The sequence below is a fragment of the Aplysia californica genome, unplaced genomic scaffold (assembly GCF_000002075.1).
Source record: "Aplysia californica isolate F4 #8 unplaced genomic scaffold, AplCal3.0 scaffold00130, whole genome shotgun sequence".
Classification (NCBI taxonomy): domain Eukaryota; kingdom Metazoa; phylum Mollusca; class Gastropoda; order Aplysiida; family Aplysiidae; genus Aplysia; species Aplysia californica.
The window spans coordinates 178,441-201,983 of record NW_004797400.1 but is presented as its reverse complement, the minus strand read 5'-3'; the positions used below and the strand labels follow the sequence as shown (position 1 = coordinate 201,983).

The 23,543-nt window shown below is 38.1% G+C and overlaps 1 protein-coding gene across 3 annotated transcripts; it reads right to left on the bottom strand.

Annotated features, from left to right (window-relative positions):
- Positions 1 to 1,687: 1,687 nt before the first annotated feature.
- On the bottom strand, positions 1,688 to 23,365 carry LOC101863097 (dolichol kinase). Of its 3 annotated transcripts, none has more exons than XM_005096492.3 (13): positions 23,007 to 23,284; positions 17,408 to 17,522; positions 16,644 to 16,725; positions 14,345 to 14,439; positions 13,191 to 13,343; positions 12,232 to 12,389; positions 10,112 to 10,159; positions 9,174 to 9,359; positions 7,531 to 7,911; positions 5,675 to 5,834; positions 4,420 to 4,524; positions 3,649 to 3,726; positions 1,688 to 3,094 (listed from the first exon to the last, which is right to left on the bottom strand). In XM_005096492.3, exons 1-13 carry the CDS (start codon positions 23,136 to 23,138, stop codon positions 2,964 to 2,966), a joined length of 1,824 nt encoding a protein of 607 aa, XP_005096549.2. In that variant the 5' UTR covers positions 23,139 to 23,284; the 3' UTR covers positions 1,688 to 2,963. The 3 variants fall into 3 exon arrangements, with proteins under 3 accessions (XP_005096549.2, XP_035825138.1, XP_005096550.1); XM_005096493.3 differs by lacking the exon at positions 23,007 to 23,284 and adding an exon at positions 23,291 to 23,365 and having other exon boundaries at positions 1,954 to 3,094; XM_035969245.1 differs by lacking the exon at positions 3,649 to 3,726.
- Between the last annotated feature and the right edge of the window lie 178 nt (positions 23,366 to 23,543).

The following is a 23,543-nucleotide window of genomic DNA, read 5'->3' as shown; positions in this document are numbered from 1 at the left end:
ATTCAACGCCTTTAAAGTCTTAACCACAGTCCGGGAATCTTTTACAAAACAGTCACATGTCGTCACATTATCGGCCCAAAGTGACCCCCACCCCAAAGGGAGGTCACTAGAATATCAAGGCAATGAGATGACTGCGTCCCTTTGCTAAGGTTCATGTAAACGCAGGCTCCGTATAAACATACGCTAAGGAGCCCTCCCAAGCACCGTGCGTTTAGGCGGAGACTACTGTAATTAGACCAAAATATTTTAAAAAACAGCATGAAGATTGGATAAACGGTTCAAAAGTTATGCAAGTTTTTTGTTGTGAATTAGAGCATTTTTCGTGGAAATTAATTATTTATAGACAAGAGGATGTGCCAAAATGAGGCATGAGAAAGACAACTTAGCAACCGTTTTCCTTAATTCAAAGAAAACGTTGCCTGCAAAACATATGACAATCGTACATTTCCAGAAAGGTTATGTAATGGCCTGCATGATAAACAATGTGTTACGTAATATAATATGTAAAGTCATGTGACCAAATATGGCCGCCATTGACAAAACCCGCAACAGATTTTGACTTAAAAGTGACATAACATTAATGTTTTAAGTCAAAAGTGTACAAAAATATATATTTTCTCAGCACGACAATGCGCATCTAACGAACTGTAAAAAAGCGCCATTTTTTTTTTTTTTAAATATTTCCCCCCCTCGTAAAAAAAAAGAATGTAGTTGGGCATGGACTACACAAACACAGAAACTGAAAATCATGAGTAGCTCGTACAAATTGCTATTCCCTGACTGATATCTCTCCATTTTTCATCACCTTTAGCCCTTAACCTGAATTATGGATGTGTCGAGGACATTTTTCATCCCCAATGTATTTAAATTATTCGTGCCTGACTTTAGTAATTTTGAATCTAATTCCATAAGAATGCCAACAGTCTTGAGCAAAAGTATACATTCTTCAGATTAGCAAAAAGTGATGCTTCCAATGTAAGAGCATACATTACAACCAAAGATCAGATGGATACAGAGGAATAGAACCAGCGTCTCTAGTGTAGCGGTGAAGAGCTTCGCTTTCATAAGCAGGAGACCTAGTGTTGATTCCCAAGAGGGGAGAACATTGTTATCTTGTATATCTGTCTTTCTACTGTGAAGTTGTATCCCTCTCAGCCCAGGTTGGCCCAAACAGACAGGAAGCGGGTGTAAAATCACCTACATTTAAATAAAAAAATTTTAAAGACACGAAGAAGCAGGGCAGGAAAGGCAGAATAATAACATTAATAAATCAACAACACAGAGATGTTTTCAACTGCTAGAGAAGTAGGAGAAATATTAAACAAAACCAATATATACAACCATGCATAACAATCAAGAGAAAGATGTTTGCTTCTCCCCTCGACACCATAAGTATAAAATAAAAGGTAACAGAGGCTGCAAAGGGGAGGCAAAGTACATAATAAGTAAACTCCCTATGATACCATGCCATATTACCATTTATCTGACCAGCAATATTCTCAGTCAACAAAAAAATTCCATTTTTTTTCCTTTAACAACTGAAGTTCAAAGTAACATGGGCTTCTGAGCTGCTGAACTTGGCAAGAGAAATAATAATATCCTTCTTCTGAGGAGTTCAAAACTAATTATTTCACCTTGCTTTGCTGCCAAGTGAACTTATCATCAAGATTTTTCAATTTCTTTTTAATCTGCACCCAATGACTACTGCTTAATGCACACAGAGTCTGGGTAAACGCATTTTGACAGGGAGCCCTCCCAATCGATCAAGATTTTCTAGTACTTGACCTGCGCTTTCTTCAATCAACCTTTTCCTCCTTGGATTGATAAGAATTCACTCTTTTCATCACATTGGAGGAGGACCAAAGCCTACCACATTTTTCAATATCCTTTGAAAAATTTTTTTACCACACGAAGTGAACTAGGGTAGTGTAGTAAAGTTTTGATTTTCTTCTACCAAACTTTAATCATTTTTAACAAAAATGACATTTCTAGAGAGCTAATTGATGATATATCTATCAATATAACTTGCCCCGGGAGCGTTTTCCATTGTTAATTTTTTTTAAATTTTGATAATAAAATATATATTTTGCCATAACTTTTCACACAAGCGTCCTACAAACTCCGGGTGGGTTGTAAACTCTTCAGCGTCCAATTTTACTACAGAATCACGTGATTTCTACATCCACCGAGAACGATTAGCGATGGAAAATTCCGCTCCAATAAACCGTCCGAAATGTGCTGCGCTCTAAATTTGTCAAAATTTGCGTGCCTTTTGTTGTTGCAGAACGCGTAACGAACCTTGTAGTTTTAACTAAAAAATCTATAATGTTACGCATTTCTCTCCCCATTTAAACTAACACGGAAACAAAAAGCACATATAGACCTCTCATTTCATGTCGGTTTTATGATGCTAGGCTAAGAACTAATAAAGTTATGAGTTGAGAAAGAAGAAAAACCGGGATTTTCGCTGAAATCCCTACTCGCCGGGAGACCGTTAAACCCCCAACTTGAAGGCACACAACACCAACAAACCTCTGTACAGGGATTACATTGGTCATGGAGAGAACAGTATGACGTCTATGATATTAAGACATGTAACATTCTTACCGAATTCCTACCAGATTTAGGTAACCCACTTAAATGTAAAGAACATTTCTAATAAAGTACTGTAGCCAAAAGAACAATGTTAAACAAACAAAAAAATGTTTTTAACACAATATACATCAAAAAAGAAAGTCAAGCTTTCCTGGTTCTGATATCAATGTAAACATGATGACTACAATAGGTTTACCAATAAGGCAATAAAGAAATAAAGAACACAAACTAAAAAGCAGTTTCAGGGGTATCCATGATAAATTGAAGTTTTCAAAAGCATTTCTCTTCATACAGTAGAAAAATTTCACCCCAATATGAGATGAATTATCACAAGCTTTACTGGACTTCAAAAATTCAGAAAGCAAATGTTATGAGCACAGGAAAGGGTACAGAACTAGAGGCAGTATCAAATTGTCAATCTGGTCTGTGAATGCTTCCACCAGGCCACTGAGCACAATCCCTACTGTTACTGATGTGTAGCTCTCCACAGTCAGCAACCCTGAAATTCAAACACAAACAGGACGATTAAACACACACAAAAAACTAATAACAAAGTTAACAACTGTTATTTACCCTGAGATGAGAATGTTTTTTCTCCCTTGTTAGTCTTCATCACGGGCACTAAAAATACAGAAGATGCACAAAAGGGCTCCTTCTTACACAGATGCTAATGCATCTAAAAAGATAAAAGTTATCATAATTTTTTGGGGGGTATTTCAGTAAATAAGTTAGTTACAACTGAAAGAAGAGATGTATTCCTACAACTGGTAGGCCATATCCATAAAAAGTAGAAAACATTAATATTGGAAGTATATTCAAGATGCCTTTCAAGACACAACGGAATAATTACATTACAAAGGCAAACTACCAGTATGAAAATAACAGATAGACCTGCAAGTTACTGTTTTCACAGATACTGAGTGTTCAAGGCAAACAAAACATACACAGAAACCATGGGCAAAACTGACACCATGAAGAAAAGCATTGCATGCTAGACAACAAAAATACATGAATATTGTGTAAAGTAAGGGTTTGAAAAAAAAATGAAATCACCAGATGAAGAAGTTACAGCAACAAAAGCAAGCTGAGCCAATACTGAAGATGCTGTGCCTTCCATTGTCTTCTTTGTTCCTGTGTGATCATCAAAAAGAAAAAAAAAGTTGTTGACAGTACCAGTCATGCAGAAGAAAGTAAAACCACATTATTTTGTAAGTTCAAAACTTTAAACAAATATATATATATAAATATATATATATATATATATATATATATATTATATATATATATATATATATATATATATATATATATATATATAATATATATATATGTATATAATCTATTTGTCCTTTTTGCTCTTTCATTTTAAAAAAATTAGGATTGGGGGGGGGGGGGGAGGGAGGAGAGACATGATGAGGTGGACCACAGTTAGAAGTAAAGAAGGAGAATGAACACTGGAAAGAAAATGGAGACCATACATTCAAGTAAATATCATGCATGTACACCCAAGGACAAATCTTCACATCCCTCTGTAAGAATCCTGCCAAACAGTCCAACGGGCCCTCTTACCCTGTGCAATGGGAAAATGCATTACCCCCACCCCCTTAACTATCAGTGACTTTTGCCCTTTTCAAAAACTGTGCAAATAAGCACATAATGTGCCCAATATGCTATGCAAGGTAAACAGACCACCAAAAAAAAAATCTGCAATTGCTGCTAATTGCCAACTCAGAATCAATTGTAAGGAGATACTGACCTCTCTCAAAGAAAAATGAAAGAGAGAAAACAAGCCTGAAATACAAATGATCTAAGTAAATCACATACCAGGCCAGCGTATCCTTCCAAAAGCTCTTCCTGCAATACAAGCTATAGTATCGCCGATACCTAGAGCCAGGACACCGCTGTACAACTCCAGAGGGGCTAGATCAGCTGTGGACACAACATTGCATACACTGACTTCCAGGAAAAATTAAAACAATAAATGATATTTATACACACCCCTATATGCTACCAGTGATTCAAATTATGTTGATAAGGGTGTAAAAACATTTGTGTCACAACGGGGTGGAATCAGTCACTCATCAATTCTGGGGCATAGGGAGCTGTTGGTATGATCTTAAAGTTAAAGCTTATTCAGTTATCTTGCTTCTGATAGAAAAAATATCCATTCATCTAGAATAGAAGTCAAGATACGTGCGGTTGAAGGAGGTAGGGTTGCCTCCTGTCAGAGGTAAAATTAGAGAGAAAATGGTGCCAAAGTTTGGTGACTTCAAAAACTTGAGGATCTTTGAAAATTGCAAATTTACATTTTTTTTATCGTGCCTTTCAACATTTTTCAGTAAAATCCACAAGAAATGTGTTTTAAATGGAAATAAAAAGCGTTGAACAAAAAAAAGAAAAATATTTAAAATTGCCCAACAGGCACAAGAACGCAGGTTTCTTTGACTTTCAAGAAATATTGAAATGGCGTGAAACTGGAATTTTGAAGACTCTTCAGAGGAACTTTAAATCTTTGTTTCATCTGAGAAATTATGATAAGATTCTTTTTCTGCATTGTATTCTCGAATTGTCTACAAACAAAAGCAGAGTTCATTTTCTTTTCTAGACTAAAGTTAAAAAATTATATAGGGTGTACAACATTGCTACAGGAATCTAAACTGCTAAACTCAATTTTGCAAATTTAAAAGCAACTGTGAAAAAACTAAAGAGCAAAGTTTCCATACTTATTTTAGCTGTTTAGAATCCAACGTTGTAGCTGTAGCTATTATTAAGACTGGTTAATCAAGCTGAAAATTATTTATAGGACGTGTTGTGAAGTGTTTTGAGTTGGATTTCTTATTTGTCTGGTCTGGTCTGTCTATTTTTAATTTGTTTCCTGGGGGAGATAGGATTTCGTATGATTTTTTTTCCATTGTTATTTTTTTCAGAGGAGCTTGTTTGTTTTTTGTTGCCTTGATTTTTTGGGGGAGGGTTGAGAGGACCACTTTTCATCAAAACAAAAAGTACCAATTCAGTTAATCAAAACATAAGGTGGGATATACGAAACTGTTGCCAGATTCTCTGAGAACAAAGAGCTTACCTGTCAAAACATTTGGAGATATCCACAAAGGAAGAGACAACCCAGCCAGAAGGTAGATGTGAGTCAAGAACACAACACCTTGGTCCCGCTCATCCACAAAACTCCTCTGAACGTCATCCAGCAGTTTCCCAATCAGTGGAACTTGTAAAGCCCTCGAAGCCTAGGCATTCAGGGTGGAGATTTTGTGAGCATGCGTTTGTATGTGAGTGCGTATGCATGTGAGTGTGTTTGTATGTGTGTGTGTTTGTGTGTCATGTGTGTGTGCTGGTGCATGTGTGTATGTGTATGAGTATGCATGTGAGTGTGTGTTAGTGTCTGTGTGTGTGTGAGAGAGTATGTATGTATGCGTTTGTGTGTGTGTGTGCGTGCGTGTGTATTTGAGTATATGTGTGTGTGTGCATGTGCGAGTGTGCATGTGTGTGTGCATGTGCGAGTGTGCATGTGTGTGTGTGTGTGAGTGTGCATGTGTGTGTATTTGCGTGCATGTGTGGGTGTGTGTGTGTGTGTGTGTGTGTACTGGTGCATGTGCGTACGTCAATGAGTATGTGTGTATGTATGTGCGCGCGCGCGCGCGCGCGCGCGTGTGTGTGTGTGTGTGTGTGTGTGTGTGTGTGTGTGTGTGTGTGTGTGTGTGTGTGTGTGTGTGCATGCGAGTGTGTGTTTGTGTCTGTGCATGGGAGAGAGTACGTTGGTATGCATGTGTGTGTGTTTGTGTGTGAGTGTGTGTATATGCAAGTGTGTGTGTGTCTGTGTGTGTGTTTGTGTGTGTATTGTATGTGTGAGAGGTGAGAAGGTCAAAAAAGTTAACCTGACCTACGAGACTCAGCTCCATCAAAATCAAAGAATCGGGATAATGAAATTGTGTGAAAAATTCGACAATTTGAGTTCAGTAGAACCCCTGAGTATGAATAATAACCGCACATTAGCTGATGCGCGTAACTGGAAGAAACGGTTCAATTTTTTCCATCTCCTTTGGCCTTCCGAAGAAAGGACTTCAAGATGAACAACAGCAACAAAATAATTTCTTGATAACTAAAGTGAATGAATTCAGAAGCTCAATCATATGCTCATGAAATGTCTCTGGACAATTCTTTGCATCAAATGTCAGGAAAAAATACCAGACACAACAGTTCTCAAAAGGTTATGTTGAAAAAATGTCTGATTTCAGAATCTCAAAAGCAGTATTCTATTCTGAACTGTCCTGATGTTAATTAGCACATCAAAAACGGGTCATAAAGACACCCTGAAAATGTCTCGAAGGACTTCAACATTAATCGTTTTACATGAGAGAACCTAGCTCCTGGCATACCCTGTTGAAGAGCAGCAATCACAGAGAGCAGCAAATCATATCATGAAGTTTCACAAATTACTAATGCTGAAGCCTAGAGAGAAGCCCGCAAGCCATGCACATCTATAAGTGGAAACGAAGCTTTTAAATGCTCGAAATGTGGCAAACTCTTCTCTGACAGAATTTGTCTCATTGGCCATTGCAAAAGTCTCAGGCGATCTTAATCCTAATTCCTTCTATTTCTCTTTAAAAAGTATTCTCCTTTATAGATGTATTGGTTATTGTCACACATTGATGGATGAACTTTTAACAATTGGCTTTATACTTTATTACATTTATTAAATTATTATTATTATTACTATTATTATCATCATCATCATCATCATCACCATCATTATTATTATTAGCATTATTGTTGTTATTGTTATTATTATAATCATAATTCTTAAAATTATTATTATTATCATTATCATCATTACTATTATCATTATTATTATTATCATCATCACTGACTATTCTTCTTATATTATTATGATTACATGATCTTCAGACAGGTTGATTTACATACCTCCAGAATGATGAACACCCCAAAGACACAGCCAGACGACAAGAGCAGGAAAGTTGGATCCAGCAACAGTCCAGGAACATAAACCAACAAGATGAATAAATGAAATATTTTTCTCGTCTCAATTAAGTTATTCCTTCGAGCTTCCATATTTGAATCAAGTCCCTTGATAGTTCTAGAGCTTTCCTGGCTCGGTTCATCAACCTCCCTGAGCAAGTCATTCCCATTTCTGCGAGTACTTTTATCTGTCTTTGAGTTCATTTGTGGAGTGTCACTATCACATGGCTTGGACTGTCGAAGCTGGACTTGACTTTGTAATCCCTGAACTGTAGTCCAGATCAAAGCAAATGCAAGCATTAAGATGAATATGACCAACAGCATGACCTGGAACAACAACACAAAAAAAAAAAAAGAAAAAAGAAAAACATAGATTAGGATGAAGAACAGAAATTTCACACAGGGGCAAACGCTTGAGATCTTAGGAAAAGCTGCATTAGTTGACACAATAACATCAACACTTTGAGTTTGAAATAAAGATGCCAACACTTGTGAAGAAATAGTCACTTCCAAAGAGCAAAAGTGGCAAACAAAAAATTTTTGAATGGCAGAACAGACTTAATCCTATCCGTACATCGTGTTTTATTATCGTATCCATACAACATGGGAAACCCTGTGCCACTACATTCAAAAGAGGAAATTTACTCGTTAATCCGATCCGTACGCTTTGCATACCAGTCTGTAAAAATTATTTTTTGAGAAATACTGAAAGTTTCAAAGAGATCTTCGTACTAAAAGTATTCTAAAATGTGAAGAATACAACCACGGGGGTACAAAATGACCTCAGGGCGTACGGATAGGGTGAAGACCTATCTACCACAAGACCAAAGAAAGACATTCATCACAAGGTAAGAGAATAATGGTCTCAATATACCATTTCTATACATTAAAAACACATCTCTAGGAATGAAATTCAATCTACCTTATGAAATCTCAAATATCATATCCTAACAGAAATCAATTGTAGAGTTTTATCATCATTTTTTTCTCAGAATAATGAAGTAATCATTTATCAAAATTGATTTACAAAGACACTTGGAGATCATGATAGCATGGAGGAGCGCAAAAAATATACCTGTAATTATTTCAACAAACTGCACTGATTGACAAAAACCCAGTCAGTCAAGGTGAAATTGTACAACCATCTAACCACCAGATATTCAGTAGGGTCTTACAAACAAAGTAAAACTTGAAGAGAGAACCATCTGTTGCAATAAAAAAAATTCTTGATGCTGAAAGCAAACTGCTAATGAGAGAAATGCTCTTGGAAATGCAATATATTGTTGACCCAATGCTGGCTACGCTACACATGACACTGACCGAGCTTATTCATTCAAGGACTGGGTGAGTGAACAAAAAACCATAGTACATGGAAAGTCCTCTCTTTTATTTAGAAAAATAGAGTCCTTAAATTTCATGATGTCAATTATGACATTATTATGTTTTTTAGTGGTTCCATGAATATAATGAAATTAATCTCTCTTCAAAGAACAACGCAATTGTTAATTCTTCTTCCTTCATTAAAATCTTTTTTTATTAGTGAGAGGGTAAAAAAAAGGGTTAAAAAAACAAACAAACAAGGAACTAACCCGTGGACAAGACTTGAAGATGTACCCAATGAGCCACAAGAGTGGCTGTTCCCTGATCTGACTGTGAAGGAAAACTAAAGATATCCCCGCATGGCACACATAGACTGCAGAAGTCGCAACTAGTGATGAATAGGATCCTGACAGGCACACAATAAGCGTGGCTGTTGACACAGAAATCAGCACAGTCTGGAAAGTGAGAAGCAAAGTAAATCAAGGAACCAATCAATCCATCATGGTGCAAAGACATTATTAAATAACACAATTGTGAAAAAAAAAAGAAAAAAAAACTGCAAAAGATTATAAACCTGTCAGTAAGAAATGAAATATACTATTGAAAATTTTCAATGTGTCATCATTATCAAACAGTTATAAAACAGTTATACGTAACGGGCTGTCTGTTGCTATTCTGAGACACTTTTGCATAGTAAATTATAAAACTGTCAGCATAATTTTGTAAACCTGTAATCAAAATAACATATAATGGTATTTGCATTCTAGTTAGCATTATACCTCAATAAAGTTGAAAACTTTTTCATGATACTTCAAGGGTGAATAGATTAAATATGACTGTGAATGAAACATGAGGCAAACTTAGAAAGTAAAGTAAAGGTTGAACATAATTTTGCCAAAGAAACAAAATGGTAAATTACCTGATTTCTACACCAGGCACATATTCTATCTATGAAGGTATGGTATTGGTCAACACCCATACTGCAATATTATTGTAGAGGCATGACCTCTGAATCTTACATCCTGATAGACTTGAAACAAATATCATAGGAGAGACTTGAAAACTCAACAAACAACCTAAATCCAAAGATGCCATGTGGGGGATTTGAACCTAGGTCCTCCACACCCTTCTCCAGAACTATACCAATGCAGCTATTGGTGCACCCACACATTTTCAACAGATGGTAAACATACCCTCTTTAACTTACATTGATAAACCACATCAGTTTTAGGTCATCTTCATCAATTTCGTAAACCTGCAATCAAAATAACATATAAAGGTATTTACATTCAGCCAAGTAAGCATTTTACCTCAAACTGCATAAAACCACTTGACTAATCATAAAAATAACTTGATAATATTGATATGTCTCCAAAACAACCAAAAATTATGTTTGCACAGAGCAGCTCAAACTTGAATCATACAAAACACTGCATTTTGTATAATCTTATTTTGCATCGCATGCATGAGCAAATGAATCTTACCTTAAAGTGCTTTTTCAGATACTCAGGAGGTCTAGAGATATGGTGTTCACCTCTCATTCAAAAGGTCACAGGTTCGAAACCTGACAGCTATGAAAAAAATGTCATTCCCTAAAATTTCCTCCTTTTACGTCCTTTCCTGTTATCTAGTCTATTCCCCCATCTGCTTTCATCTCCACTTTATTTCCCCCCCTCCACCCCTACCCTTGGCCTCCTCTGGGCTCTTCTCTCCTTTGCTCCAGACTCCTTCTACTGCTACTCCTGGTTCCTTCTTTCTGCAGCATTTCAGCCACAACCCTGATCTTAGGGTAGGTAAGATCGAACACCTAGCCTACTTGGATAAGAGCAAAATATCTTGGAGGACCTGTGTGCAAGTTTTGCACTATAAAGATCATTTGATGGTCTTAAAATCAATAGGAGTAGTATTTGGCCAATGATAATACATAACAAGATGGGCCACTCAGCCAAAAAAGTGTCCGCAGGAAGTATGCTCTTTGCTTCAGATGGCGCTGCAGTCTGTTTTGAAGCTCTCTTTCGTTTTTCCAGAAGAAGAATAGGAATAGCACCTCCTTGCGTGCGCAGATCGACTGCTGTTCATCAGCAGTTCGGGTACGTTCAGTGCGGAGTTTTAGTTTTTTATATATTTTAATGACCTCTCGCCTTTCATTCTAAAGTCAAATTAAACAAAGAAAACCATCACCCTTTCCTCCGGAAGAGGTTTTTTGTCAGCGTAACCATTTTAAAAAAGCGTTCTTCCGAAATTTATCCCAAAACTTGCTAGTTTCACTTTGATTTTTTAAAACTCAAGTAGGGTAACTCTGTTCGCAAAGAGTGCGCTTTTGTGAAGAGGGCGCCACCAAATTTGGAGGACACTTTTTTAATTGGCTCAAAGAGAGAAGTGGCCCATCTTGTTATGTACTATCATTGATTTGGCCCAAACCAGGGCAAAATTCAAAATGAATTCCTAACAAAACTATCAATTCTCTAGCAGTACAAAAACATATAGAGTACCTTCAAAAGTGGAATGGGGTTGCCTGAAGGCAAGGGGCCCCATGAAATAGGAAAAACAGTCACACACGTAAAAATCAGTTGCACTGCAGGTTGAAAAACCAGTAGTCAACTATTCCTGAGATCTAGCAGGGGAGCAGAAGAAGAAAAAGTGCTTTTCCCCACCATCGACAGTTACATATCAGAGCTCAGTATTCTTAGAATACATTTATCACAACAAGTATTAAATCTAAAATATTTTAACCCATGTGCAAGTGTATTGAAAAATGAGAGAAGTCATACACTTTCAGCATAAGTGCTTGAAGAGTCCACTTTACTGAGATCAATAGTTGAATGCTTCTAAACATAAACCTTTTTTTGCAAAATAGCAAAGATGGAGTTAACAACATTTGTGAGGCAACGTGGTAAAATCAGGCGCTCGTCAAAATAATAAAAGTGAAGAAACTGGCATTTTTCCGCAGGTTTGTGAATTTTTATCGAATTTTGGTTTTTTGGCTCAACACCTTTTATGCACATTAAAGAACACATTTCTGTGTGGATTTTACTCAAAAACGTTGATTAAAGGCACAAAAAATGTAAATTTTCAGTTTCCACAGACTCCCAAGCTAAGGAAATAACTCATCTTTGGCGGCCATTTTCCCACTAATTTTACCTCTGAAACCAGGTGACCCCCACCTCCTTCATTCACAAATATCCAGAGTGTAACAAAAATAAATGGATATTTTTTTCATCCAAAGCAAGACAAATGAACAAGCTTTAAGATGATACTACTAATTACTCTACATGCCCAAAAATTGACGAGAGCCTGATTCTACCATGTCATGACACATTGATTTACCTCAGACACACCACTGACCAGTCTGCAGGCCCAACTGACAATGAGTTGTAACACGACAGCAAGTTCTCCAAAAGTGAAAGACTTTGGTAAGGCAGATGGTATCAAATCCATACCTCTCCATACTATTACATTAAAAATGCCCATCAGAACAGCTTGCCCTGTGAATAGAAAGGAAATTGACATAGATGTAAGTTGGGAAGGAGAGGTTGAGGAGTGACAAATAGGTAAATAATAGTTATCCTTTTTCTTTACAATAAAGAGAACGTAACCCTTTTAGAGTAATACCAGCCTAAACCGGCTTTCCCGTCATGTTGCTATACCGGCTTTAACCGGTTTTCCTGCTTTTACCAGCCTGACACGCCCGCCTTTTGTGTAGGCTTAGAATTAATAAGGACACTCCATTCTGAATTTAGATACTGACGTCCTAGGTCTTTGTATATGAAATTTCATTGAAATACATGGCTTAGATCAAAATTTCTTTGCTACACCCCCTCAACCTCTAAAAAACACTAAACACTAAAATAACTCAGTTCTGGGAAACCATTTTGGTTCTGCTTTGATGACCTGCCGACCTATTTATGGGGCTAGGAGGATTAAATTGAAAACCTGCTTGGGAGTGAATGATGGAATGATCAACACAGGTTGCTCTGCTTTCTGTTATATTTAAAAGACTATTTTAGCAACGTCAGTGTTGGCTATGAAACTAGTAAAAGCACCCAAGATAGTACATTAAAAGCTTAATACATGTTAAAAAAAGGTTCTCTTTCATTTCAAAGAACACTTTCCACTTTAGCTTCCTGGGAATTACTATGTCCTTTGCTTTCTATATACGGCAGGAACAATGTTAATAAAAGGCAACACTAAATTTTTGTTTAAAGCCAGACTGAGACAGAACAAAACTACTGTTTGACTAAAATCTTAATTGTTTTTAAACAAGACTGATAGTAAAATCAACTCACTAGGTGTTGAAAAGATCCATGGTAAAGCAAATCCTAATATCAGGAAGCAAGGAAGAAGACCACACAAAACCCTGGCTTCCGAAAAGTACTTGGTAACAAGGACAATTGAAAGGGACAAGCTCAGCCAAACCATTTCAAACATAGTCTCATGATCTGTGGAATAGAAAGAAACTGAAATTGTCAAGAAAGAAAGGATGAATGACAAAATGTTACAGGACATAACCAATTAATCTTTAAAAAAAAAATGATAACCCCCATCTTTCACAAAATATGAAGCCTTAAAACATGCCTGATCTCCAATTGTCAGTGTCAATATGAAAAGAAGGATCCCAGTCTCAGAATAAAACTAGGTATATTCTATAAAGACTATTGAAGAGTACAGGAAATCCAAACAATGTCCTGTTCACCTAACATTACATTTTACCCAATTCTTGGGGGTCTTCGGGTTGTTGGGTTTTTTTCATGTACACGTGAGTGCTCATCTTTGTGAAACTTGTTTGATGTTTGTGGTGCAACCAGTGGCTTCAGGCTTCCAAGAAATCTTTTACAACACTGCATTTGTCACTTTGACTTGATAGCACATTGAAACTATGAAACAGAACAAGTCGCAATGTAGTGTGAGTGGCAGGGAAAATTTACTAATGGAGGACCAACTCAATCTACGACGACATAAGTCTGACGCTTTGACTTCATAAAAGGAACAAATGACAGAATCAATTGAAAACCACTTAGCGATTAACCAGCAGAGCTCAGTTTTGTCTAAGTATGCAAACAAAACTTAGATTTCTTTCCTTGCCTATAGGGTCCCCTCCCCCCCCCAACTCTTTTCTTCGCTACACCTACACTCCTTATCAGCTAAGGCATCACATCACGTCTTCTGGCTGAGTCTATCAAAAGCCGATGCACTTACAAGCTGACAGTGGTGTTTGAAGCAAATACACGGAGACTGTGAGAGGATCAAGTGCCCACTGCTTTCCCCCTCCCCCCCCCAAAAAAAAAAACTGTTTCATTGAAATTTGTAACATTATATACATAAGGAACTAATCCTGCTTTGAACTTGGCCCCTTTGACTGCACTCCTAATTAAATACACTAATTTCTAAAAAATGTCATAGCTTTTATGTTTATGGCCCATATTTGCACTTAAGAAGTTACCTTGACTTGAATTAGATATTCCCAGGGCTCCGGACGTTCCCAGAAGGGCAAGAGGCACCAAAACAACAAATATAACACCGGATGAACATCTTGGTCTGTTGATTGAATCAAACGAGAACAACAAAAAATTAAATCATTAGATGAAGACGGATCTCTTTCATCATTATTTAACATTTTTCATTAGGGGAAGGAATCTAATCCTAAGATGGTGTCAAGGTATACCATCAGAGGAGGGTACATTTTGTTGCCTTGAGAATTTTTTCCCCCATGAAATACATTCAACTGAGACCTAGAAAACAAAAACTGAGGAGCCTTGGAGATAGAACCAAATTGTATCCTAAAGTGTATGCCATTAGTATAGTATGACACCCCTTTAAATATTATGGGGTTATCTTAGAGGTGGGATCTCTAAATCTAGAGTCCATTTCTGATAACCCCATGTGAAGAGAAATACAGTGGATGTTCTCTATCTGAACCCTGGCTATGTAAAAACAAAATTAAGCTCTTCTGAAACACATTCTGTTGTTAAATGATGGATCTTTTATTACATAATTAGGGTGTCATAAAATAAAAACATGTTCACTTCTCCAAAAGGAATGCTTCATTTTGCTGAATCCAAAAGCTAAAGAAAGGTAAAAGGTAAACAAGAATATCATAAAAGTTAGTCTTCTTCTTCTCATTCATTTCTAAATAGACATCCCAGTCTCTTGTGTGAAGGCTGCTATAGAGTTTTGAGGTTCCTTGCCTAGGGCTGAGCAAATACTTCCTACAAAGTGCATCCTGCAGTGAATAGGCTTGTAGTTTGTGATTTCATGTTTGGCTGCCATTCCCACATGGACACTACTCTGAGCAGCTGATCTTGAACTTGTGTAGAGATGGTGTTTCAGGCAGTTATGACCTGTTATGAGTCTGAATAGAACAACTTGCACTTCATGGGTGAGGAGGTTGTGGGAGTCAGCCTGATTGAAACATGGGTGTTGTGCCTTTCACTTTACATATAGCCCCATTTTGATGATACTTATCAGGCCAAAGGGCTAGAACTCAGAAGGCTGCTGGATCGGGAAAGTAGGATAGTTATGGCCTCTGATTCCTTTTTTCAGGCTGCTCTGATCAGGATCTTTCTGTTACTAAGGAATCTGCTGTTTCATTCCCACACAAGTTGAAGTGAGATGACATTTTTTTTGTTTTGTAAGTTTTACGATGCTGGCAACTGCATAAGGTCATATGAGCGTGCTGGACACATTAAACATTTTCAGTTGGTAGGAAATTTTTAATTTAGCCCGGGAGGCAGCCGAAGCTTACTCTAATCGATTTTGGACCACCAAGACATCTTTAACGTGCGCAAATTGCACACGAGACCTCTGAGATTTTTCGCCCTTATCCGAGAAGTCTAGGTGTAGATTTTACCTACCATAAGATCAGGGATGTGGCTGAAAGACAGCAGTAAGAAGAAGTCAAGGAGTAGCAGTAGAAAAGCTGCAGAAAGAGTTAAGAGCCCAGAGGAGGGGGGCAAAGGAGATGAGGGGGAGGGGGCAGAAATGATATGTACTGCAGCACAACAGTGCAGGTTTGGCAATAGTTGTTCGCAGGTCATTTAGCTTACAGTCCCTGTTTGATTGAAGGACTTAAGTACAAAAACGGCGTGTGTGAGGAGGACCACTTTGCAAGAGGAATGTGGGTGGGTTCCGAATCAAGTAGCTACGGTTTTAAGACAACTATTTCAGTTTTGTAATTTGTAGCATGAAGGCCTGCTGCAAGGTTTTCTTTTACTTCCTCTCCCATCGGAAACTGGATGTACATTCTTGCCACTCCATTTCAAACTGCATCAACAGCTGATTTGTCTGTGCTGGCTCTCGTCCTAAAGACTAAAAAGACCTTCACTTTCTATATGGTACCAAGTTGAAGGACACACTTCAAGCTTTTGGAGGCTGGCTGGAACACATTGTACCAACAGAGTCAGTGCTAGGCAAAGATTAAAGAACCACTTACACTGTTATCCTTTTGAGACAAAGCTTTTAATTACTGGCAATTTTATAAAGAGAAAAGTACAGTTGAACCTGCACCCACGACTATCTGTCCAAAACAATCACTTGTACAAATGACCACTTCCCACCTTGTACTTTTTCTATAATATAATGGCAGTCCAAAAGGGCTACCACTCTGAGATGACTATTTTTTCCAATTGAAAATGGGAAGTTGCTTCAGACAGGTTCGATTTAATTCTTCAAAGAAAGATTACAGCTCAGGAAACTCGATAAACCAGTAATCCATCTGGAGAGAAAGTGTGTGAGTACTCTACCTGTAGTTTTTAACTTGTCTCACAGCAAGATCATTCTGCCTTGTCAAGATAAGCAGCAGGAAGCACTCAGTCAAGAAAACAGCTGCCAAAAAGAGAATCTAAAACACAATATACATGATATACAGTCAAACGTACTCTAATAATCGCCTATCTAAAACAATTACCTGTACAAACAACCACTTCCCACTGTTCACAGGACAGCCTGTCTAAGATGACCACTTTTCTTCTCAACAATAGATGGAAGTCTAGGACAAATTTGAAAGTATAGAGTTTTAAGCACACTTAGCAAGCTATGTGACTGTTATCCCTCAGAGTAATAATGTGTTAATTAATGCTTATAATAGTCAATAGAACAACCTTCACATTTCATCTAAGATCAAAGGTACGGCATCACAGTTTTTATACCAAAAAAACATCTGACCATCATACACTTGGTTAGTACAAGTTGTGCTCATTTATTCAGTATAACGAAATATTAGGTGTACAAAATAGGTAATGACAAAAAAAAATTAAAATAAAGCCCATGGCAGTGGACTTAAACCATACAAAGACCTAAAACTAATTCAAATGTATTATATTAAGTTTAGTTAAGTCCAAGGTACTCATATAAAAATAACAAAAAAGAGACAGAAATTGTCATTCTCAATACCCGCAAGTATTTTATATTAAATTGGAAACATGCATATAAAGCATTATCATTTACCTAAAACGTTAATAATAATGGCATACTTCAAATAGTAGGTGTAATTAAAATAATACTATACCTGCCAAAAATATATTCTCCCATAGCATCCCTCTTGTAAGAATGTATTTTGTGACAAGGTAGCTGGTGACAGCAAACACTACCAAATTGTTCCATTTGTCCTCCATATTGACCACCTGATAATAAAAGAATTATTAAAGACCCTGGCCACCTCTAAATAGCACAGGCGAGCCTTTTGGCTATACTCACCCGGTGTGTGTTCACTGTGATAGGCTAACCAGTAAAGGCCTAGCGTTCACTGAGAACAAATGTTCCAGCGCTCTTGTGTTGAAAGCGTGCAATTTTGTCTGTGGGCAGTGAGAGAAAGAGAAGGGGAGGGAGGGAGGGAGGGAGGAAGGGAGGGAGAGAGAGAGAGAGAGAGAGAGAGAGAGAGAGAGAGAGAGAGAGAGAGAGGGAGGGAGGGAGAGAGAGAGAGAGAGAGAGACAGACAGAGAGAGAGACAGAGAGAGAGAGAGAGAGAGAACTTCCGGGCAAACAAAGTGGCGATCCGCGTAGTTCGGCTCAATTTGAAAAGTGAAATAGCTGCAACTTTTATTTCATTGTTTTTGTCAATTTGATTGTCCACACGGCGGTGGCACTGACTGAAGTGTCTTTAGACCATTCCCAAAGGCAGGACATTTCTCGTTCTAGTGCACAGTAGATTGTAAATGGGCTGATCTAACAATGCCATGCTCATAACTGTGCCTGAACTACAACAGAGAACTGCTTGCTTTTTCTTTCCCAATCCTTACTATCGTCATTTTCCTCTACTTCTTTTGCATGTTTGTCACACTCTCGTGCCCTGCTATTTCCAGGGTGCCTGGATAGTCGAAGCAGACTTTGCGCTGCAGAAGCTTGAGAGATGGGCAAAGTAAGTCTGATTCCCTGTAAGGACTTCTCGGTTGACATCCACCCTTTGGCGCTCATATGACCTTATGCAGTTGTGAGCGCCGTAAAAAACCTCTACTAAAACAAACCAATAGCACGGCAATAGACAGTATTAAGAAAGAGAGAAGGTGTAGATTTAGCGAGAATTTCCGGGCAAAACAAAATGGTGACCCACGTAGTTCAGCTAGATTCGAAAAGTGAAATGGCCATAGCATCTTTGTAGACAACCAGATTAGTTTACCCTTGCGCTATAACATCATTTTTTCTTTGTTTTTGTCCATTTGATCATCCGCACCGATGGACAGTATTCAGAAATTAGGTGAGAATAGCCAGCTCTGAGAAGTCTCACACGGGGTGAGAGGTCGATCGTATTTTTATTCTCACCAAGAATAGCCACTATAATGAGAAACTCATATGGGGCTCTTTGGAAATGGCCACCTTTATTCTCACCCTGGGTGAGAATGACCCATGTCTCACTATTCTCCCTGTGGGGGCATGAGGCGAGGACTCCCCCTTGACCTCTCCCAGGCTGATAAAATCACCTAAAACTAAAAGCATTTGGTGGCTTACCACATGTGGTTGGGAACGAATAATAATTATGCAAAAACATTTTTCGCCTCTCCAGTAAAAAAAAGGCTCCCTACCGACGCTACTGAGCGGGATGTGGGACTGGCCGCTGGCCGGACCATTCGATGTTTACACACTTAACGATGGCAGGCCTCTCACTCTCTGCCTGCACACAATAAATTATGGTTCAAGGAACAGAGAGTGTACAAATGTAACGAGACACAAGCACGACAGTAGAAGGGCTGTAAATTATTCAGACCAAATAGACGAGGGCGTTAAATCTAGTTTAATAATTAAACAATCCAAGCTCTTTTCTTCATTTTCATTTTTTTTTTTTTTGCCTCTTCTGTCCCCTTCTTCTTGAACAAAAGGAGTTTGGAGCCAAAAAGAGACAGAGAGCCAAAAGAAATTCTCCGGGCTAGACACGATCCAAAAGAGCCTAATTTCTGGGATTCGGCTCCAAAATGACAACCGTGACTGTGACTATTCGGACACTAACAGTGACTAACATGATGCTGTGGAGCATCAACCTTGAACATCCCCCCCCCCCCTCCCCCAGGGTCAAGCCGGCTAACCTCAGATTAAACTTTGGTGAACCCAACGTGTTTACTAATGCACACTAGCCATACAGTGGGGGGTTAATTCAGGGGGAAGGGGGGCATGCCCCCCATGTCAGAAGGGGGTTTCAGGGGGGCAGGCACCCCGGTGCTTTTTCCCTAGTTCCCACCCACCTTATTCGAGCCTAGATCTACATCTAGATCTATATTTGATGTGTGGCGAGCTAAGATATCAGACCTAACAACTGCAAAACATCAAATTATGGTAAAATTCAGCGGGGCATGCCCCCCTGAAACCCCCCGACATATTTATTATAAGGTCAGGGTGGCTCCTGAAACCACCCGCTACTCTTGGGGCCAAAACCGGTGAATAACAATTGCGTAGCAATGACCACGAAAAAAAATTTTGCAAATAGGTGCATTTTGTAGCTGTATCTCCACTGAGAATGGAGCTTTTTGAATTTTTTAAATCTATCAATAAACAAAAAAGTTACGAATTTTTATATAATGAAAAAACCCCAAAATATGGGACGTTCTTTGGTGAGTTTTGAGACAATATTCGTCATAACTTACTCATTTCTCCGAGTATTTAAATGAAACTTGGCAGCCCAGTACATTTGCTAGTGCAGAATCTAGTTCTTCTTTCAGATTTCTTATAGGTATCCTACTTTTTGAGTTATGAAGACGTTTTTTGGTAAAAATGTGGCGGTTTTCGGTGTGTGTTGAGACAATATTTGTCATAGCTCGCCTATTTCTTGGAGTTCATTGTTCATTGTATCAGGAAACAACATCCCTGCACTCCGGACATGTCCATTGATGCTCCGTTGCTCTCTCCAAAATGTTGCCGAGGGTCCTTCTACTGATTGTACCAGTGCACATCTGGTTGAACGTTCTTCTGTTCTTTTCTTTGAGTATGTAAATGAAACTTGGTAGTCTAGTACAGTTTTTAATGCAGAATCTAGTCATGCTGTCAGATTTGTAATATCTATCCTACTTTTTGAGTTGTAAAGACATTTACAGGTAAAAAAAAGTGGTGTTCTTTACAGATTTACAAAGATTATCAGTCATATATTATCTTCTCCCAAAGACATGATATTTGAATGAAACTTGGCAACGTAAAAGATTCCTCCTTGTTAAGCAATGCACTGGATCAATTTGTCACAAAAATTTAAGTTGAGAGCTGGATTTATTAGTCTAATAAATCCAGTTCTCTACTAGTAAAAGCATGCACACTTTGTAATTGTTAATAGAAAATAAGATCGTCTCTGTATATATATATATATATATATATATATCCATTGTTGGACAGTTTCTTATGTGTGGTAGATTAAGATGCCTTTAGATAATATTATTATAGTTTACAAGTCCTGGGAATATTTTGCATGTGTAGGCTACAACTCATACTATAAATGTAACAGATATTTACGGTTACCCCAACCCCCCCTTCTCTCTCTCTCTCTCTCTATCTCACACACACACACTCACACACACACACACACACACATACACACACACACACTCACACACACACGCGCGCGCACTCATGCACGCACGCGTGAACGATAACAATGAATAAACGGGACTATCTTCCCAGACTGGACTAAATAAGTACCATACACTCTTTAAAAACAATCTTAATGCCTCATTTTTCCAAACAGAGCAAACAGGACGAGTCCAAGTGTGTGCTTTCCCAAGAGGGGGGAATAGGCTTTCATAAGGCAAACACAATGTCATACCACTTCTTAGATGTTTGCTTTTCTGTTTCTATTCTTCTCTCAAGCAATTAAGCAAATAAAAATGACTACCTCTATCGTATTGTGACTAAAATGCAACACAAATGAAAGTTATCAAGGCCCCCTGTTTAGTATTCAAGTATCCTTTCCCCCCTTTCCGGTTCACATAAGCGGGGCCTCGTTCGTAGCGCCCGATGACTGATGATGTCACTCAGTGGAAATTTCCCAGCCGCTGGTCGTTCACCCAGCACGCGCAAATGGCAATGCCGCTTTTCCCTTAGTTACTCCCACATTTTTAAAGATTACGCCAAAACCGCTAAACACAGAAGCATGAAATTTTAAGGGAATAAAGAAAAATGGTGTCAGTTTGACAAATCACAGCTCCGAAACGTTTTCGACTGCTTCTTGGATGGGTACAAAGTTATCAAACTGCATACTACGAGCTTGACCTCTTTGCTGATTGGCTGCCAAGTTTCATTCATATCCATTCGCTCGGTGGGCATTGCTAAATTGCGGGGTGGGAACTACCGAAAAAGCGCCGGCACCCCCTGGCAAAAATAATAATTTTTAAAAACCATACAATCTTCATGTTTACATGGCAAATTATCAGTAAATCTATCAGTTTCCAAATGGCTGCCAATGGCACGGGAAGGCCATTTCCAAAGAGCGCCCAATTTCCAAAGTGGACCAAAGAGCGCCTAGATCTAGATATATATATCTATATGGAAATGACTATTCCCAGTGACACTGGGGATAGATACAGAAACTATTCCCAGTGACAAGGGAACTCTTTTGCATTTTAAAAAAATCAGAAGGCTTTGCACTGTAGCCTTGAAAGACAAGGCCTATGTTCTCACTTCAGTTTCAGTTCAGTACTTTTGTTCTCTTCTCTTACTTAGGGCTTAGACTTGACCATAGAATAGCCATCTAGATCTAGATCTAGTTTAAGAAAGAAGAGTCGAGAAGGATTTCTATCTGTCCTGTACCGTGGTCTCCAAAATCCGTACGTAGATCTAGATCTAGATCTACACATACATTTAAATTACGACTGAATAACAAGCCAACAATATAGAATGATCCTTCCTTTTTCTTTAAAAAAATGTTCCACTCACTCCAGAATCTACTTTAGTTTAGTTATATATAACAATCTAGATCTAGATCTAGATTTCTAGATCTAAATTAGATATAAAATATAGTCTAGTATTTAGTAACCCATCATCATCATGCCCATGTAGATCAGTGCAGGAACAATAGATCTAATGGGCCTGTCTGTTCTCAGTGTCACTGTCACTGGGAATAGTTTCTTGGCCTATTCCTATTCCCAGTGACACTGGGAACAATTGTGCCCTAGGTCCTATTGCCAGTGGTTTCTGGGCCTATCCCCAGTGTCACTGGGAATAGATCTAGTTTCTGGGCCTATTCCCAGTGTCACTGGGAATAGTTTCTGGGTCGGTGATCTTATACTTTAGCACGTTAAATTCTTCAATTGAGGACTTCCGTAACGACCGACCACTTTTAAATCTAGATTCTAGATCTAGATCTAGATCTTACTCATCAATGGCTTCCAAAATCATGATAGAAGACCAAAAACCAATGTTATATCATCTGCCCATGACAAAATTACGGTAGCTTGCGCATTTTAAGGCCCAGTTCAAATTCAAAGTTTTGAAGATCCGAGTCGGGGATTAGTAGATAAGTAGACTTTGGGCTTTGGGAATTTAACGTGCCAAATCACCGGGTCAGTATCAAACTGAACAAGGAAGATCTAGATTCTAGATCTATGTCTAGATCTAGTCCATTCGGAATTAGTATTGCATATGGAGTTCGAAGACACTAGATTAGTCTATGATTAGATCTAGATCTAGATCTAACATAACTTTGTTACGGCAAGCTCTCTCCTGCTGTCGCCGAGCTTGTTGTTTACATCTTTGTATATTTTTATATTTTCATGATAAAAGAGCTTCAAGTAAAAAGTAGTATCTTTCATCACAAAAAATGATGATGTCATTTCATAAATCAATACGTTTGTTGGTTGTTATTTGTTTCCATTTCGGGTAAATAAAATACATAAACATATTTCAGGACTCGGTATGTTTATTAAGTATTCAAATCAAGCTGTCCATATGTTTAGAATTTTCTACTTGAGACATTCAAACCCACTTGAATATAAAATCGAGTTCATGTTCCTTGTAATGAAGTGAAAGGTCATGGTCGGGGTGAGGGATTCTTGTATGCCAAAATGGATAACAAGAAGTTAAGTGCCAAAGAAATGTCATAACAGCCGTCTTTCAGATTATTAAATTTGTCTTTCAAATTATGCTGTCTTTTATCAATATACAGTCCTCAAAACATAACTTGCTTGTCGTGGACAAAGAGTCTATGAGATTCTTTTTTTTTTTTTGATGTTATCATC

Excerpts from the sequence above, each read along its gene's own strand:
- LOC101863097 (XM_005096492.3), bottom strand. The coding sequence starts at position 23,138 with ATGACATCATCATTTTTTGTGATGAAAGATACTACTTTTTACTTGAAG. Across the intron at positions 13,344-14,344 it reads AATATCTAATTCAAGTCAAG|ATCATGAGACTATGTTTGAA; the intron begins GTAACTTCTTAA and ends TCTATTCCACAG. Across the intron at positions 5,835-7,530 it reads GGGTGTTCATCATTCTGGAG|GCTTCGAGGGCTTTACAAGT; the intron begins GTATGTAAATCA and ends CTGAATGCCTAG.